Source organism: Aquarana catesbeiana, linkage group LG13, assembly GCF_042186555.1.
Source record: "Aquarana catesbeiana isolate 2022-GZ linkage group LG13, ASM4218655v1, whole genome shotgun sequence".
In the NCBI taxonomy this organism is placed as follows: domain Eukaryota; kingdom Metazoa; phylum Chordata; class Amphibia; order Anura; family Ranidae; genus Aquarana; species Aquarana catesbeiana.
This window is the reverse complement of record NC_133336.1, coordinates 88,089,325-88,108,186: the sequence shown is the minus strand read 5'-3', so window position 1 is coordinate 88,108,186 and position 18,862 is coordinate 88,089,325. Positions and strand designations below refer to the sequence as shown.

Sequence of the window (18,862 nt, the reverse complement as noted above, 5' to 3'; positions counted from 1 at the left end):
ACTTAAATAATTGATCGGTGGTAACACCGGACTTGCTGAGACGGATGTCCAGAAATATCTCATTTTCCAAAGCTGTTATAATCTCTGTAATAGTCTACTCACCAGATGGAGATGATCCCTGAGTGCTTGGTGTTGGTGGAGGATTCCTACAGTCATCCATTCATTGAATTAATGAAGTCACCTTCTCACTGGAAAATGTATGATGAGCTACTTTGGACTTAAACTATATTCTTTATCTTGGTTATTCGGACATTATTGTTTTGTGATTCTTATCAAGTTGATGGAATTTATATGTTTGATCACAGTTGATGTACACTTGTGTTTATCATTTAAGCCCCTTTCACACTGGGGCGGTGGTTGTGTCGGCGGTAAAGCGCTGCTATTTTTAGCGGCTCTTTACCGTCAATTTTGCAGCGCTATTCGGCCGCTAGCGGGATGCTTTTACCCCCGCTAGCGTCCGAGAAAGGGTTAAAGCCACCCGCAAAGCTCTGCTGCAGCAGCGCTTTGCTGGTGGTATAGCCGGGCTGCCCATTGATTTCAATGGGCAGGAGCGGTATACACACCACTCCTTCACCACTCCAAAGATGCACCGCTCCAGTGTGAAAGCCCTCGAGTTTTCACATTGGAAACACAGGAGCATCCCTTTCAGGGCGCTTTGCAGGCGCTATTTTTAGCACTGTAGCGCCTGCAAAGTGCCCCAGTGTGAAAGGGGTGTTAGTGTTTGATCAACTTTCCACTGGAGTGAATTCAGTGGTTGTACATTTTTATCTTGCACTGTATGCACTTTACATTAAAGTATTAACCCACAGGGAGCACGGTTCATCACACATATACTTTCACTTATTAGTTTATCACAACTTTAGAATGGGCAGCTCCATTAGACTAAATTTTTATTAATACTATATATAATAATACTAATTGTTCCCCTAATAAACATTTAACTGCAATATACCTACTCAGTCACAAAAAAATCAAAATAATTGTACCTATTTATTTGTTTGTGTTAAGTGGCCTCAAAGTCTTCTAAAGTTTGACGTATCGAGTTGTCAAGGCATTGTCCAGTTCATTTCACTTGACAATGAATCTACAATCACATTGACATTGGATTTACATCATGGATTTTGTTTTTTAACCTTTTCAATGGAATTTTTTGCTCCATTCGCATTTTTTTAGTAACAAGGGATACTATGTACCACTTTTTTGTGTAAGGTGGCAACTTATCCTAAAGGGAACATTCAGATTGCAATAACTCTTTCCTTCAGACCAGTCATGTGGGTAGGAAGCCCGTGACCTCCTCAACAGGGAGGTCTGGTAGGGTACTTTCCCCATGGTGAGGGCATGTAGTCTGGTATAGTTCAGGATGGGGACATATGCACACTGTCCCTCTTTTTCCCAGGCTTGCAAGGCTGCATGTCTGCATAAGAGTCTTCTATGGATTTTGGTGGGGACCCCATGCCATTTATTTTGTTTTGTTTTTTGCATGGGGTTCCCCTTAAAAATCCATATCAGGCCCCTATCTAGAATAAAGGTCTAATATTGATTCTATGGGGAACCCAATGCAATTTGTTTTTCTGCAGGGAAAGTGGCCTGGTATGTTTGAGGATGAGAAGGGACAGTGAGGGAGTGGGGGGGGGGGGGGTGTTCTCTCTGACCCCTCTTTTACTAGCCTCCCAGGTTGCATGCCTGAATAAGGGTCTTGTATATATTTTTAAGTAGGCCTCAAGCAAAAAATTAAATAAAATGGCACAAGGACCCTCTCAAAATCTATAGCAGACCCTTATCCTAGTAAGGGTTTTGGTGTGGCCTTTTAAGGGGGAACCCAACAGAAAAAAAAAATCCAAAACAATTTTGGTTGGTCAGGAAAGGGAGGGACAATTAATGTAGGATACCTCCCTCCCCTCGCCTCCTTAACTTTACCAGGCCATGTGCCCTCAACTGGCATAGCACCTTGCTCCCATATTGATGAGGACAATGGCCTCCCACACACCTGGCCCAGTGAGTGTAGTGATCAGCAAGGAAATGGGAATTTGTCATAATCTGAATTTATTCCTTAGGATAAAAGGTAAACCCCAGATATCTGCCCCCACGTCAATACACAGTACCCCTTGTTACTCATCCACAAAAAGACACACTATACACAGTAGAAAAAGTGTTTTGGTAAAAAAAAAAACAAAAAAACTGTCAATCATGCCTTGCAACAATTTAAACCCATTGTTTATCGATATAAGCGACGTCCAACGACCCGTGTCATACTCCTTTCCCACCTGATTCTTGCCGCAAATGAAAGCTGATGACAGGGATGCTGACTGACATCACTGGCCACTTATAAACATGACCATATGTGGTCAATTACATCACCTGGGATCCCCAGGACAGGCACTTATAACTGTCATTTAGTGGCTTTTTAAAAAAAAAAAACATTTGTGGGAGTACATCCCTCATGCACTGGCATTTGAAGTGCAGTTTATAGGTACCCCCAGCATGGTATTTAAATTAATTGTGTATTTTTAATGTATAAGTCTTATTAAATTACCCTCTCCCCACTGAACTGTATTTTTTTTTAAAAAGAACTCTAGGAAAAAATCTGCTTGCAAATCTACTTGCACGCAAGGAGTTAAGTGCAACAAGGTGCATGCCACCTTAGGGTTCTTTCTTTTGTCTACTGTTTTATTAAGTGATGATAGTATAGGGATACTTTCAGTGCTCTAACACCCCAGCTACAGGTGTCCTATACAGCAGCCATACTGTTGTTTGCAGCTGCACTGCCCACCTTTCTGCTCCCCTTGCCCAATCACAGACTGCTTTGCATTCTGAAAACCCTCTCACAAAATCCACAGCTTTCTGTGAATGGGCAGGGGAGAGGAGAGGCAGACAGAGTGGCCGTATCTCTCCCCTTGGTGCACCGGAGTATAACAAAAGGTATACTATTGGCATTCAGTGAACCAGTAAATTCTAAACAAAAAAGGGAGGGCCAGGAGGTAGCATACACCTCCTTGCACTTAAGGCTGAATTAAACTCTGCTTTTTTAAAATGAAATGTCCCCCGGGTGGTTTATGCTATAATGTGCTAGTATGCACCGCATATTAGCACATTATGACAGACTTAACTATAAAACAATTCCCTCCAGCACTGCGCTGTCAGTGCTCCTGCTGGTCCCAGGCACCACCATCAGCAATAGCTGATTTTGTTATTTTATTTTTTTAATGGGCTATTCGTTTTTATCTTGTAATTTGTGGCTGCAGTTCTTTTTTTAGGACTTATATGTATTTTCTTCTGATGAAAACAAATATCTTCATGAAATATGCAGGCTAAAACTACTGGTCATAAAGACTATAGTAAGCCTATGCTACCTGCATGGCTGGAACCCAACATAGGATTTTTCCTTTTTGCTAACTTTGCAAACCACAGTATAGTCCATTGCTTAGGACAGCCTTTCTCAACCTTATTACTATGGAGAATCTCTTGATTCTTAATTTTCAGCTTTCACTGAACCCTCACTAAAATCTATAAAACCAAGAGTTCACTGTACATTTGTACAATAAGCAAGTTGTGGTTGTTATCATAAGTAAAAAAATATGGGGTCAGAGCCAAAGGCTCTGCCAAGTAATGTTGGTGCTGGAACTATGCAGGCAACTAAAGGCAGTAGATTAACTACTTCAGCTCCGCAAGATTTTACCCCCTTCCTGACCAGGCAGATTTTTGTGATACGGCACTGCGTTGCTTTTACTGACAATTGCGCAGTCGTGCGACCCTGTACCCAAAAAAATTTGATGTCTTTTTTTATCCCACAAATAGAGCTTTCTTTTGGAGGTATTTGATCACCTCTGTGGTTTTTATTTTTTGCGCTGTAAACAAAAATAGATCAACAATTTTGAAAAAAAACAAAAACAATTTTTTTTTACTTTCTGCTATAAAACACACCCAAAATTAAAAATTTAATTTCTTCATCAATTTAGGCCAATATGTATTCCGGTACATATTTTTGGTAAAAAAAATCCCGATAAACGTATATTGATTGGTTTGCACAAAAGTTATAGCATCTACAAACTATGGGTTATTTTTAAGGATTTTTTTTATTGTTTTTACTAGTAATGGCAGCGATCAGCAATTTTTAGTGGGGCTGCGACATTGTGGCAGACAAATCTGACACTTTGGGGGTTATTTACAAAAGTCAAATCCACTTTGCACTGCAAGTGCACTTGAAAGTGCACTTGTAGTGCACTTTCAAGTGCAGTCACTCTAAATCTAAGGGGTAGATCTGAAATGAGTGGAAGGTCTACAGATTTTATCATCCAATAATGTGCAAGCTAAAATGCTGTTTTTTATCTTCCTTGCATGTCCCCCTCGGATTTACAGCGACTTTACTTCCATGTGCACTTTCAAATGCACTTGCAGTGCAAAGTGGATTTTCCTTTAGTAAATAACCCCCTAAGTGACACTTCTTGGGGACCAGTGACAGCAATACAGCGATCAGTGCTAAAAAAAATGCACTGACAATGTATAAATGACACTGGCAGGGAAGGGGTTAAGTGTGTTCCCTACGAGTGCTTTCTAACTGTGGGGGGAGAGGATGCACTGGATGAAAAGAGAGATCCGTGTTTCTGCTTAGCAGACACACAAGATCTCTCTTTTACTCCCTGACAGAACAGCGATCTGCCTTGTTTTTGTAGACAGACCGCCATTCTGCCTTACTTGCAAACAATTGGTGGGTCCCGGTGGCCGATCACAGTGGGAGCGGTGCTCCAGTGGCACACACGCGCATCCCAGATCGCATGCACAAAATCACGTACAGTTACGTGATTTTGCGCAGCCAGGCCGCCCTGCCACAGTATATATGCTGTGGGCGGTCCGGAAGCGGTTAATCTGCCACTGCTCAAGGAACCCCTAGCAACTTCTAGAGGAACCCTGTTCCATGAAATCATGGTTGAGTAAGGCATGCTTCAGAAATCACTAATTTTCTATTCCAAACAAATGACACACAGACATATAGAAAAGCACAGATTAAAAAAAAATCCTGGAGTTTAGATATAGTAATTGCATGGATGAATGCCTGATTATCAATTGACATTCATTTTTATTACTTAGCTTTTCTGGACCAGTGATTTAGACCTACTCTTCCTTGGGCTCATGTTGTTATTGTGTCTTTTTTTTGTCTTAAAAGCCCTGGCAAAACATAGAAGTTTCCTTACCAAGATGAATGAAATACAGTTTTCACCATTATTAAAGTAATTTTAAAGGTGTTTTTTTTCTTTTAAAATAGCAAACATGTTATACTTACCTGATCTGTGCAATGGCTTTGCACAGAGCAGCCCTGATCCTTCTCTTCTAGGGTCCCCCGCCAACTCTTCTGCCTTCTCCTGCCTTCTGAGTGTCCCCATTGCCAGCCACTTGCGTAAATGCCTGGGCCACAATGACACCACTCATGCACATGGGAGTCACTTTACCACGGCACAGAGAGGGTGCCATAAATGTGGTCTGAACTGGGCATGCATTGCTCAGATTACATTTCCACTGACAAATTGTGAGAGGCATTTATGACAGAATAGACCACTAGGGTCTCTTCTTTTATAAAAACCCTTGTATACTGCTTTAAAAAAAAAAAAAATAACTGCTCATTGCTATTTCAAGGCTTATTTTTTAAAAACTTGAAAGGAATAATTAAAAATCATCATACGTAACAAGCCTTATAATATAATCCTTTCATAAATCAAAGTTATCTGTATAAATCTTGCAGAATTATAGGCTCAATTTACAAAGCTTGTATTAAACATCCTTATTAAAAAAAAAAAAAAAAAGGAACAGCTATTTTCAGTCCAAAGAGATGTGAAAATTACAGTCATTTGGATGAAATGAAGATTCTTATCCTTTTGTTAAAGCTTTGTGAATTGAGCCTTATATGTGCTGCATGATACCTACTGATTATTGTTACTAATGGACATTTGCAGAAAACAATGTATTTTCTTTTCAGTTAAATCTGCAGGTATATAGACATCAATTAAAGAAATAATTTACCTGAATTTGTAGTGAAAACAGACGCCTCAAATTTCTTGCACATCAGCACTAAAGCTGGCCATACACTAATGCCCCGTACACACGGTCGCAAATGTTCGATGGGAGCTTGTTGTCAGAAATTCCGACCGTGTGTAGGCTCCATCGTACAATTTCCATCGGAATTTCCGACACACAAAATTTGAGATCTGGATCTCAAATTTTCCGACAACAAAATCTGTTGTCGGAAATTCCGATTGTGTGTACACAATTCTGACACACAAAATTCCACGCATGCTCGCAATCAAGCAGAAGAGCCGCACTGGCTATTGAACTACAATTTTCTCGGCTCGTCGTACGTCACCGCGTTCTTGACGTTCGGAATTTCTGACAAGATTTGTGTGACCATGTGTATGCAAGACAAGTTTGAGTCAACATCCGTCGGAAAAAATCCATGGATTTTATTGTCGGAATGTCCGATCATGTGTACGCAGCATAAAAGACTTTGGGTTTGAAAGCCAAATAGACTGTGCACTTTGCAAAGTGTAGTTGCCCTCTGCAAGTGCAGTTGCTCCAGAGCTTAGTAAATGAGGTAAGGCTTCACTTTGCAAAGAGCACTCAATCACGTGCAGGAAAGATAAAAAAAAAAAATAGCATTTTTGCTTGCACGTGATTGGATAAAGGAATTCAGCAGAGCTTCTGCTCATTTACTAAGCTCTGGAGCAACTGCACTTGCAAAGTGTACTGTCTTTTTGCCTTTAGTAAATCAACCCCTTGGAACTTTTTAATTTTAAGAAAAGTTGCTTAATATTCTAACTATTAGTGGGGGTCACATCAACATTCATTTTCGACCATAGTGATGCGAAAAATTTTTGAATGTAATGTGCTAGATATTTCTTGAGTGTAATGAATCTTTGCAGTCATAATAAGTAGTAAACACTAAAGCTGACCTTACACTAGTAGAATTATGTTTACATTTTTAATTTTAAAGAAAGTTCAGTTTTCTAATTGTTAGTGGGTCAAATCAACGTTCATTGTTTAATGCAGTGGTGAGAAAGGAGTGGGATGGAAACATTTTTTCAAAACTAACAAATTTCTAACAGTGTATGTGGTTTTCATTCAGGAATTTACATTCATTCCAAAATCAAATGTTAAAAGCAAACATATATTTGAAGCACTTTCAAACAACATTTGTCAAATTATCAAACATACTGAGAATATTTGCATGTGTATGGCTAGCTGCTTACTAGGAGCTAATCAGCACATTGTGAGTGTGTTCTTAAAGCCTTACTCCAACCAAAACATTTTATTTTGGACATATTGTGGCAAAGGTAGAGATTTTTCATGTTTAAGGTTTAATTTAGCTTTAAGTGTTATGCGCGACCATGTCACGGTGTTAGGAAAATCATCCTGAAAGTATCAATCCTTTCTTTAATTCTGTCCCAAAAGATATATTCAGTGGTAATGTCTTGCCAGTCCTAAACTATTGCAGGAAATTCCCAAAGCTGAGAACAAAACCATTAACAAACAGAACATACTAGTATAGAAAACATACCGTAGTTAATTTGTATTTATCACAAAAAGCAGGTGGGAATTGGTGCAAATCTGTTATTCATTACTATTCTAGATCTGGATGAAGATTATTTTGGATTACCAGAGGTATAAAAAGGACAATATTATTTTTTGTTTGCAGTTTTAAGTCTTATTTTGAACACCAAGATGCATCATATGTAGATATATATACCATTTACCCATTTTCTATTTTGTTTTACAGGCATACATAAGACTAACATTAATGTACATGGTCCATAAACAGAGAAATATATAACTTTTAATTCAACTTCTCAAAAAGTAAAATAAATACAAATCAATATAAAATAATAAAAGTGCACATAGGTTTGGCATTATATTAAAATGAATGTGTAACTAGATTACCTATAGCCTGTGGCATTGCAGCAGGGAAGATTTGAAATCACAGTGTCATCTAGCAGTAAAAGGAGAGGAGGTCTCCGCCATAGGTACAGTTCTCAATTACCAGGAACACCTTTAAAGCAAACCTGTGGCTATATAACATCTAAGATATACACACTTACTGTGCAATAAAAGCTCCTCCGGGTTTTAGGATGTCTGATCAAACTCTCAGTACAGGGTTCAAACACGCAGTCATCTTTCTGGTTGCCTTCCCTGCCTGCCCACTCCCTTCTCCTGAGTTTATTAGTTACCCACAACAATGATGGGCCAATAACATGGGTCATGAGGTTGCAAAAGGTGGACAGAGCTGTCATAGTATTGGAAATCCATGGGTCGCTTGGCCTAGTATTAGGGACACATGCAGCTCTTAAATCAGGAGGCCTTGACTACAGAGCAAGAGGCATTTTTTATAGTTTTGTTACTGCTGCAAGTTAATTATAAACTCCATTATTTTAGATAATTTTAGCACTTCACAGCATGTTCTTTAATTTTAGCTCTTTTACACACCATACACAATTAATAAGACATAAATAAAAAGTTGCTTCCTGTACACATTGCTTTAAAAACAACCTGAGGCCTTTGTGAACAAGGTAGGAAACCTGCACTGAGATGGTGCGCCTTGAGGCCTCCTTCTGACCCAAAACAAGCATGCAGGTCAGAACAGCTAATCTGCATGCCTGATTCGGTTGGTGACTCCAAGTACTGAAGCAGTTGGATTAGAACAGTACAGGTTTCCTTTGCAAAGTGCAAAGTGTCCTCCTGCTGCTCCTATTTGATGCCATCTGTGAAGTGAGAAGAGCAATGAGCCAATCAAAATATATAACAGCAGATAGAAGAGAGTAATTTGTATACAAACCAGTTTACAGACCCCACCACCACTATCCAGTCTGCCACATTGCAGTTTTACATTTGTGACAATTATAGAAGATTGCAGCTCTTGCAGATTTAAAGGATTGTGTGAATTCGCTCATGGCTGCTAGTGTATAGCCCTGGAGCTGGTCTGATAAGTTGTAGAGGAGACTGTATATGGCTGCTCAGCCTGCTCTCATGTGTCTGGGTTGGAGAGAAGCAGTTTAACATCCATCTATCTACTTAAGGGTTTAATGCTAAGGTACAGCTAGACCTGTAAAAAGGTCTTCCTTGGATGGAGCACTTTTTTGTGGTAATCCCCGGAAGCACTGGATTACTTTTTTTTATGAAATACACAAGTGGAGCACCTTATAATTTTTTGTACACACTTTTAATATTCCATTGGGATTAATTTCTCCATTTGGACTGTTGCATGAATTTTAAGAATTGTGGGACTATTCATTGCTCACTTTTTGATATTGTTTATTGATGTTTTCATGAATTATGCTTTTGATTATCTGTATAATGTGTAAAGCACTCTGCACTTTATTAGAGAGCACAACACATTTTTCTTTTAATTTAGTATGTACATTTTTATGTGAGGTATAGCTAGTAGCTATTTGGATGGAATATACTTAGCGCAGAACACAAATTTATATTTGTATAAATTAAAAGTTGACTAATTCTAAAAGTGGTTGTATCAGGCAGAACAGGCATATTCTATAGTCTAGTGTTCTGGAAAAGAGGCCTGATGTTTTAAACTTTCAGGTAGAATGTTAATACAACAGGCAAGAGAAATTATATAGTGTTATCTGGATAATGGACTAATGTGGAACTGTTTCCCCGTCACTGACCTGAAAAAAAAAATCTGAATGAGGTCAGAACTGATCCACACACTTGTTCCAAATCAGTGCTATTGGATTAGAACCACAGCCAGGCAAAAAAATATATTTAGAAGAAAAGGTCACCACAGTGTCTTAATGCAGGTTTCCTTTAAGTTATAAGAAGATCTAAATTATCTTTTAAAAGACATTTCAATAAACATCATTGTGTCTCATGGCGGGATCTACGGGGTACTGGGGTGGTCTATGCCCCCTCAGATTTTAGTTGTGTCCTCCCAAAGCCAACCACCCCCTACTCCACCATGAACGCTCTGCATACAGCTGCACTTTCCCTCTTTGTAGATTTGTAAAGGTACTGCCCGTCTGCATCGATGATCGGAACAACAGAGGGCCCCATGATGCGTGGGAGGCTGCCTCTACCACTCCCCTGTTGTCTAATTAGCTGACATTGTCCCTCAGAATTTTAAATATCTATCGAGGCAGCCAGAGTTGGTAGGCGGGGGTGTGGCTGCCTTCTTTTCTCCTCCCACAGACTCCTTCAATCAGGCTAATCCCGAAGTTGAAGAAGGGGAAAGGGGACAAGTGGACACAGTAGCCATGGGGTAAGGACACTGTCACTATTACACTGTACTCTCAGCCCTTAACTGCCACTATACTTCCCTAACCTGCCACTATACTGCCCTAATCTGCCACTATACTGCCCTAATCTGCCACTATACTGCCCTAATCTGCTACTTTATCGTCCTAACCTGCCACTATACTGTCCTAACCTGCCACTATACTGCCTTATAGCAGGGAGGCGTAAGAGCAGGAATATCTTTTTCAGAGAAATAAATAACCGTCAGTTGAAAAACATCCAACATGCCAAATTCAGATGCTCCTCCCAAGACTGATTGGCTGCGGAGGTCTGGTGCCAACACACATTGGAATCCATTTGTGCCCATGTCTATGGGGTCCTTTTATCTTCCAGATTCCAGACAATGGGGACCTTTGAGCTGTAATCTTATAATGTTTTCTTTGAGAACACCAGTGTAAACCAATCTTATTACCTTGAATTAAATTAGTTGGTTATGATCGTTACTGCTGTACTTAGAGTAACAAAAAATTTGCTCTGGGTAAAACAAAATTAGTCCATTTTGTGATTACTACCTCTAGAGATGCTATGCATGCATGCATGAGCACAGTAATAATTGAATACACAAAATATCAGATATATGTACCTATGTTTCATTACATAGTGAATGGATGATATTTTCAGAATAAAGCCAATGGTTTCTATCATCCACTTGAGTTCACCAGGGGAGAATTCAATATGTTTCTGCTCTTGTCAGCTATAAAATGCACAGCAGTGAAGTTGGTGCACATTTTGTCCCTTGTGGAAGATGGGAGGTGGTTGCTATAGGAACCCATCCACCAATATAAGAGTTTCAAGGATGCTCCTGGAGCATCTCCATTCACACAGATTAACTGTTTCACTGCTTACCCACTGTAATTAAAATGAATAATTACTAAGAATGGTTGAAAGAAGGCTGACTGTGCCATTGTGTCCCTGGCTATGAAAACATGTACAACTAGGAAATGTTGTGATTTTTGGCAAATAGATCAGAGTCACATTATAGTAGCATGGTGTGTAAAAGCAAGCTTTGGAAGCAGCTCTGTGTCTACTGAAGATAAATGTATGATATGTGAAAGGTAAAAATATAAAACAGATTCAAAAATACTTTTTTTGTAAAGGAAATTTACCCTAAAACTATTATATGTTTTCATTGAAAAAAAAAACAAAACTATTATGCATTATTTGTCAAACATTTACAGCAAGTTCAGTGGCTGTAATATTGTTGGTCATTGGGCAGCACAATAGCTAAAGAGTATGCGCTCTCGTTGGGTCCTGGGTTCAACTGCTAAACTCAGCTATCCAGGGAAATATCTGCATGAAGTTGTAGTTATCTCCTTGTGTTTATACTGTTTTTTGTATAATTTCCTCCCTCGGTCTGAAAAAATTCAAATAGATAAATTAGCTTCCTACCAAACTTTCCCTGCTGCATATGAGTGTGATGGGGACATTAGATTGTGAGCAGCTTCAGGGGATAAGACCTACGTGAAATGTTCTAGGCACCCTATAGAGAATTGTGTAACATATCAGTGTTGTAATAATACTGGAAATAATATAGATTTTATTTGCATTTCATGCAAACTTACCTTCATCCCCTGACTCTTTCCAACTTGTCTTTTCTGTTCCTCATCGGCTTTGTTCCCTATCAAAATCTTCTGCACTCCATCAGGTGCATACTAAAAACATAATGTATATGTATTAATATCAAAATTACCTAAATATTCTATTAAAAATGTTTTTCAGTCATGTGTTGAGGCCAGTCAGCCACCAATGTCATCAATACCAGTGAGGTGAGGCCTTCTTACAGAAGCTGGCAGCTCTGTCATTTAGAGACTGTTCACTCTCCCTACTGTGGTCTTCATACTGTAAAATTTGTGAGAAATCCAACAAAAATAGTGGGGGCCACTTGTAACAGTAATGGTAAATATTGGGTGAGGCCAAATGACACTTTAATGGAAGAGGCTTAAAAGATAGGTCTGGAGTCTAGAGTAAGATACAAATGAATTATTATTATTATTTAAGGTACTTACATAGTGCTGTCAATTTTACACAGTGCGTTACATATACATTGTACATTCACATCGGTCTCTACCCTCAAGGAGCTTACAATCTAAGGTCCCTAACTCACATTCATATACTATGGCCAATTTAGACAGAAGCCAATTAACCTACCAGCATGTCTTTGGAGTGTGGGACGAAACCGGAGTACCCAGAGGAAACCCACGCAGGCACAGGGAGAACATGCAAACTCCATGCAGGTAGTGTCTTGGTTGGGATTCGAACCAGTGACCCTTTTTACTGCTAGGCGAGAGTGCTACCCACTACACCACTGTACCACTCTAAATGAATACTGTTTTATAGGCTATAGCAGTGATGGCGAACCTTGGCACCCCAGATGTTTTGAAACTACATTTCCTATGAGGCTCAACACTGCAGAGTGCATGAGCATCATGGGAAATTTAGTTCCAAAACATCTGGGGTTACAAGGTTTGCCATCACTGGGCTATAGGCTAGACTCACCCTCTCTTAGCCCAATAGCACCAAGACTTTATTTGTGCTCAAGTGGCTACAGACTCTTCCTCCACTATCTCCTGCCACCATCCTTACACCATTACCCCAGGCATTATCCTCCCCTTACCCTGATACCCCTTCTACACCTCCTGCTGCCTGCTTACCTAAATCCAGTTGAGGGGACACTGGCCCCTAACGTAGTGTGAGCACAAGTGCAGTTTGGGACATTACTATTCTTTCCCTTCTGAATGCAGATATCAGGTGCCAAAAACATTTGTAAACATGCTACAGCAATGCACAGCAAGTGAAATAGCTGTGGTCCCCCATACTCTCATTCATGTAATCCAATCAGACATTCTGTAGCTGTAGCCAATTGCGGAAGGAAACATGGCAATATCAGAACTTCCCAACGGGAAGCTATTGCGCTTACTGCGCACACCGCATCATGCTTACGGACATTACAGGGATTGCACTGATTCTCACAATGGCCCTGCAACAGCATAACAATCTGGTATTACAGGTCAGTTTTCAAGTATAGTTATAAAATTGGAGCTTGGTCCTTGATCTCTGTTTGCAAGCAGCTAGAATGCAGATGTCAAGGGTCTGGTTAGAGCCATGATGTCTCTTTGAATGGTCACACCAAGCAGCAGGAAACCACAGAAGAAGTGAGAAGTGTGATCATCAGGTCATGTGATCACTCCAAGCCCACATGCAGTGGGACTATGGAGAACAAATGTAGTCACCCTCCAACAGGAAGTCAGATCACAGCAACAAAAAAAAAAAATTCAGAGATTTGAAGGAGGCTGAGCGCAATAGAAGGTACTTTTTGAGTTAATACATACCTAAATACATTTTTTTGTGCCACTTTAAGATTCAGAGTTATAGACAAAACCCTGATTAGTCTAGAAATACAGTATCTCACAAAAATGAGTACACTCCTCACATTTTTGTAAATACTGTATATTATTCTATCTTTTCATGTCATAACAGTGAAGAAATGACACTTTGTTACAATGTAAAGTAGTGAGCTTGTATTTGCTGTCCCCTCAAAATAACTCAACACACAGTCATTAATGTCTAAACTGCTGGCAACTAAAGTGAGTACACCCCTAAGTAAAAATGTCCAAACTGGGCCCAATTAGCCATTTTTCCTCCCGGTGTCATGTGACTCATTAGTGTTACAAGGTCTCAGGTGTGAATGGGAAGCAGGTGTGTAAAATTTGGTGTTATTGCTCCCACTCTCTCATACTGATCACTGGAAGTTCAACATGGCACCTCATTGCAAAGAACTCTTTGAGGATTTGAAAAAAAGAATTGTTGCTCTAAATAAAGATGGCCTAGGCTAAAAAAGCTTGGCAAGACCCTGCTGAAGACAAGCAGACTAAGGACATGGATTACTGGAACCATGTCCTGTAGTCTGATGAGACCAAGATAAACTTATTTGGTTCAGATGGTGTCAAGCGTGTGTGGCAGCAACCAGGTGAGGAGTACAAAGACAAGTGTGTCTTGCTTACAGTTAAGCATGGTGGTGGGAGTGTCATGATCTGGGGCTGCATGAATGCTGCCAGCACTGGAGAGCTACAGTTCATTGAGGGAACCATGAATGTCAACATGTCTAGGTCATTCCAACATGTTTACATGTTTCCCCTTAAACCACTCAAGTGTAGCAGTGTATTTGGGGTCATTGTCCTGCTGGTAGTTGAACCTCTGTCCTAGCCTCAAATCACACACAGAGTGGTACAGGTTTTGCTCAAGAATATCCCTGTATTTAGCACCATCCATCTTTCCCTCAACTCTGACCAGTTTCCTAGTCCCGAGTGCTGAAAAACATCCCCACAGCATGATGCTGCCACCACCATGTTTCACTGTGAGGTGGTGTTCTTTGGGTGATGTGATGTGTTGGGTTTGCGCCAGACATAGCGTTTTCTTTGATGGCCAAAAAGTTCATCAGACCAGAGCACCTTCCTCCATGGTGGAGGACTGGTGCTCGATTTTTTTTGGGGGGGGGCATCCCCCCCCTCCGCAGTGCCCTGAGCCCACCCTTTTTGAAGCCGTCTAGAGCCTCTGGCTCTAATCACATGCTACAAAAAAAAACAAACCCCATTGAAATCCATGCATCTGGCGCCCTGAATGGAGATTAGGGGCCGGGCGCATGCATTAGGGGGCGGCGCTCCTGCGCCCCTTATGAAGCGGCTGCCACTGGTTTGGACACTTTTTGGTGTTGCATATTTACAATTTTACATGTTCCATTTTTTTACTAAGAACATAATTAAAAGTTAAAGTAATTGTAAACCTCAGATATGAAATATGAATACATTTTAGCCTTCTATAGTGTGTGTTTGTCTTAATCCAGAGCACCAAGTGTAATTTTTCTCTGCTGTTTCGTTCCTTTTGACAAGTTTTCCTGACACCAAAAGAAAAATGGAGACAGGGGAGGGCACAGTCTGTGATTGACAGCCTCAGCTCTGTTTCTGTGTGTATAAAGGGGGCGGGGGTCTCCCTTTCCTCTAATCAGCTCTCAGAGCTCTCCTCACTGATGTAACTTCAGCTCCCCAAAAATATGGATACTCGGCTTTTAATTCTTTAGGATCTTTATTTGTTGGAATAACATGTGGTTATTACTTAATGTATTTGGTAATCATATTTGGTTACTAGATAGGCTAGCAGTACCACAATAGTTTATAAAACTGGATAAAAAACATGTCTGCTTAACCTATATATACCAATAAACTGGATTTCAGCTGTTTATAGTGTTTATAGTGTAGTTCAGAAAAAAAATTGAGTTGTTCAGTTACTTTGAGCAAAGGATATGTATATTCATGCAGTTTTAATAAATTAATTTGGGTGATTAAAGTAAATGATAATATAAATACCTCATCTACATCACTGGCCCATTTCATTATATGCTGGTAGGAACGCTCACTTGTTATGTCGTACACTAAAAATATTCCCTAAAAGAAATACAGAAAATAGAATTAGTGACACAAAAGTAAAGCATTAAATATTTTACAAATTTTCCTAATTAAAAAAAAAGAAGATCTCCCAGGAATGACTGTTTGGCCCTTGCTATGTCTCAAGTCCTTTAATATACCGGGGAGTAAAATATATGAAAACGTAAGTTAAAAAAAAAATATTTAGTTTGACATATCACTTCCAGATGTTTAAATATCAGCATGCAAAACTGCATGCACCAGGAATTAAAAGGGAAAACATTTGTTTTGTTAATTTTGAAAAGACTTTATTTTAACAAATTAAATGAACAATAAAATACAAGAGACTATTACTTTACCAGCAGAACACATTTAGGCAATAAATGACAATAAACAGAAAGTGACAAAAGCTCCCATGGCATGTCTACATTTTAGTAGCTGTGCCTGTTTCTCACAACACAGACAAGTCATGGTTCTGGAGCTGACACATTTTGGCTTGAGAAGGTGGAGGGAGCATTTGTGCAAAGGGTTTTCCCCAATATACTGATATAAATTTTGCTAGTAGGGAAACACTGAGGCTATCATTAGGTAAAGCTGGAATGGCATGAGAACATAGCAGCTTATGTGGCTATATTGACAGCCTGCATTGCGTGAGACAGACTGTGCAAAGTTCACCTTTCTCAAATACAGGCAGGACTTTGCTCATGCAACACTGCATGTCAATACAGTCATATTAGCTGCTAAGGTCCCAACTAGAGCTGGCTTTACCTAACAAGAGCCCTAGCATTTCAGTGTCTGCCTCCCCTCCAGCATTAGCTCTCAATGGCCCAGTTAACAGAGTTTTTTTCAGTTGCCAATGGTGACCAGGGATTCTCCAGTCCAGGTTATACTAGTCATAGTCCTGACATTTATCTTTTTCCACTGTAGTCAAAGAAATGCTGCATGGTTTAATGCTGTGATTGGATAGTGAAGGAACAGCAGATTATTTCTGTGCTTTCTCCTCCACTCAGAAAACTCTTGATTGACTAACGGAACTGCTCCTTCCTCGCCTAGTCTATATGCTGAAGTGCAGGGCATTATGGGAGGCTAGCGCAAACACAGTTCGAGTTACAATTTCAAAATACAGTAAAACCTTGGATTGCGAGCATAATTTGTTCCAGAAACAAGCTTGTAATCCAAAGCACTTGTCTATCAAAGCGAATCTCCCCATAAGAAATAACAGAAACTCAAATGTCTCGTTCCACAACTATTTATTCGTAGGTCCTTCAGTTTATAGTCCATATAAAAAGATTATAGCAATGTGATAGATTGTGTAACCATAAAATGTCCATCCACAAATGGAAGCCTCCACAAGGGGATTAGAAGCAAAATCCAGTAGGATCTACAAGGTATAAAAGAGAAGAGAGGCGCCTCTAAGTGTAGCAATATGTTGCTAAATGTTGTACCTTCATTAAATGTAACCATATTGTTACACTTAGATGTGCCTCTTTTCTCTTTTATACATAGTTGTGACATGACGCTACTTGTATATCAAGACATCGCTTGTATATCAAGTCAAAATTTATTTTAAAAATGTGCTTGTCTTGCAAAACTCTCTCAAACCAAGTTACTCTCAAACCAAGGTTTTACTGTACATATACACATATTTTTATTACATGCAAACATTGAATTAATTATTTTCTTATATCTGTGTATGCTTTAAATAGTCCATTCAAAATGACACCCAGCCTGGCAAATCTTTACACTACATAGTTTATGGTAAATTTTGTTGATCTGACCGATTAAAAACTCAAATGGATCTGAAGCACAATCTAACTGTTTGGAGAATCGTGGCATAGATCACACCAGTTTTTGTAAACCTTTTCTGAAAAAAGGGAAATTTGTACATCCATAAATAGCCTGTTACCTGCTCCCCGGCCACTACCTCCCCCTCACTCTCCGATTGCCTCCCAGGCTTGCAGAGTCCCTAGTCAACAACCACACAACCCACAACTTTATCTGTAGACCAGGATTGCAATATAACAATAGTCCCGGCATTTCAGTGCTTGCCTCCCAACTGGCCACAGCATAGTATGACCTGGTCGCCAAAAGGTTTTATCAGTCACCATGGCGATCGAGAATTGTCCATTAGGCTAAAGCGGGGTTCCACCCAAATTTTGAACAATATCTGTATGTATTCACTTCCTTGCCTAGATGCTGACATGCCGTTTAAAAAAATTTAAATAGCCGTAATTACCTTTAATTTTTCTATTCTTCTTTGCACTTCCTGGTTCTCCTCCCGTGGGAGTAGGCGTGTTTCTAGCCTCTCCCAGACTCCTGGCAGCTAGTCTCAGGCTTCCCAGGATGCCACTGAGCATGTGCGGGAACGAGCGGTGAATGCTGGGAGCACAGCCTTCACCACATCCAGGAAATAAATGCTTGTGGGCTTCAAATGCCCACAATGAAGATGGAAACCGCCTGCAGTGAATAATATAAGTTATTCTTTCCGACGAAATCTGACACAGGCGGACATATTACACAAAATATGTGAGTATGTAATGCTGAGAAGAAAAGTGAATTAACTCAAAAAAAAAAAAACGATAGATAGGTGGACCCCCGCTTTAAGCACAGTTGGCCCAAGGGCACAAAAGAAAGATTTGTGGCCGAGTCTACCGTCCTAAAATGAGTATTAAATCCTTTGTTTTCTGGATTTGTGATAGAAGTCAGACATTTGAATACCTTTTGTTCTAAGAGAGCTCTACTGTGTTTTGCACTGTTTTGGCAAAAGGCTTTTCAGTGGTGCACTTTCTAGTTAAAAACAATACAATGCTTTCTTTAATAGTCTATGATATACACAGAAAACATAAATGCCAGTTATTTTACAGGTTGTATGAAGTTATATTTTTAGCAAATTTTTAAACAGGAATTTCAACTCATACTGGTTTATTTCAAACATTGCAAAAGTGCCAGAACTACGTTTTAAAATGGAAGCTATTGTGAAAAAGATATTAAGATATAATTATATATAAGAAACCTATTTCTCCATTATCTGTAGAGATTGCCTATGCCCAGCATCACCTTGTAACCGCCTCTGCCCTGACAGCATGAGAAGGTTGGAAGCTACTGATTAAATAATGACTTAACAGTAGGCAGTAATAAAAAGCGATATCTTCTTTCTA

General features: G+C 39.6%; 1 protein-coding gene across 1 annotated transcript in view; it reads right to left on the bottom strand.

Annotated features, from left to right (window-relative positions):
• The window catches only part of RAB15 (RAB15, member RAS oncogene family), a 147,818-nt gene that overhangs the window by 41,577 nt on the left and 87,379 nt on the right, over window positions 1-18,862 (bottom strand). Inside the window, exons 4-5 of the mRNA XM_073609972.1 lie at window positions 15,648-15,725; window positions 11,850-11,939 (exon numbers count right to left, since the gene is read on the bottom strand). Coding sequence (XP_073466073.1) covers window positions 11,850-11,939; window positions 15,648-15,725 — 168 coding nt within the window. The remainder of the gene's footprint in view (window positions 1-11,849; window positions 11,940-15,647; window positions 15,726-18,862) is intronic.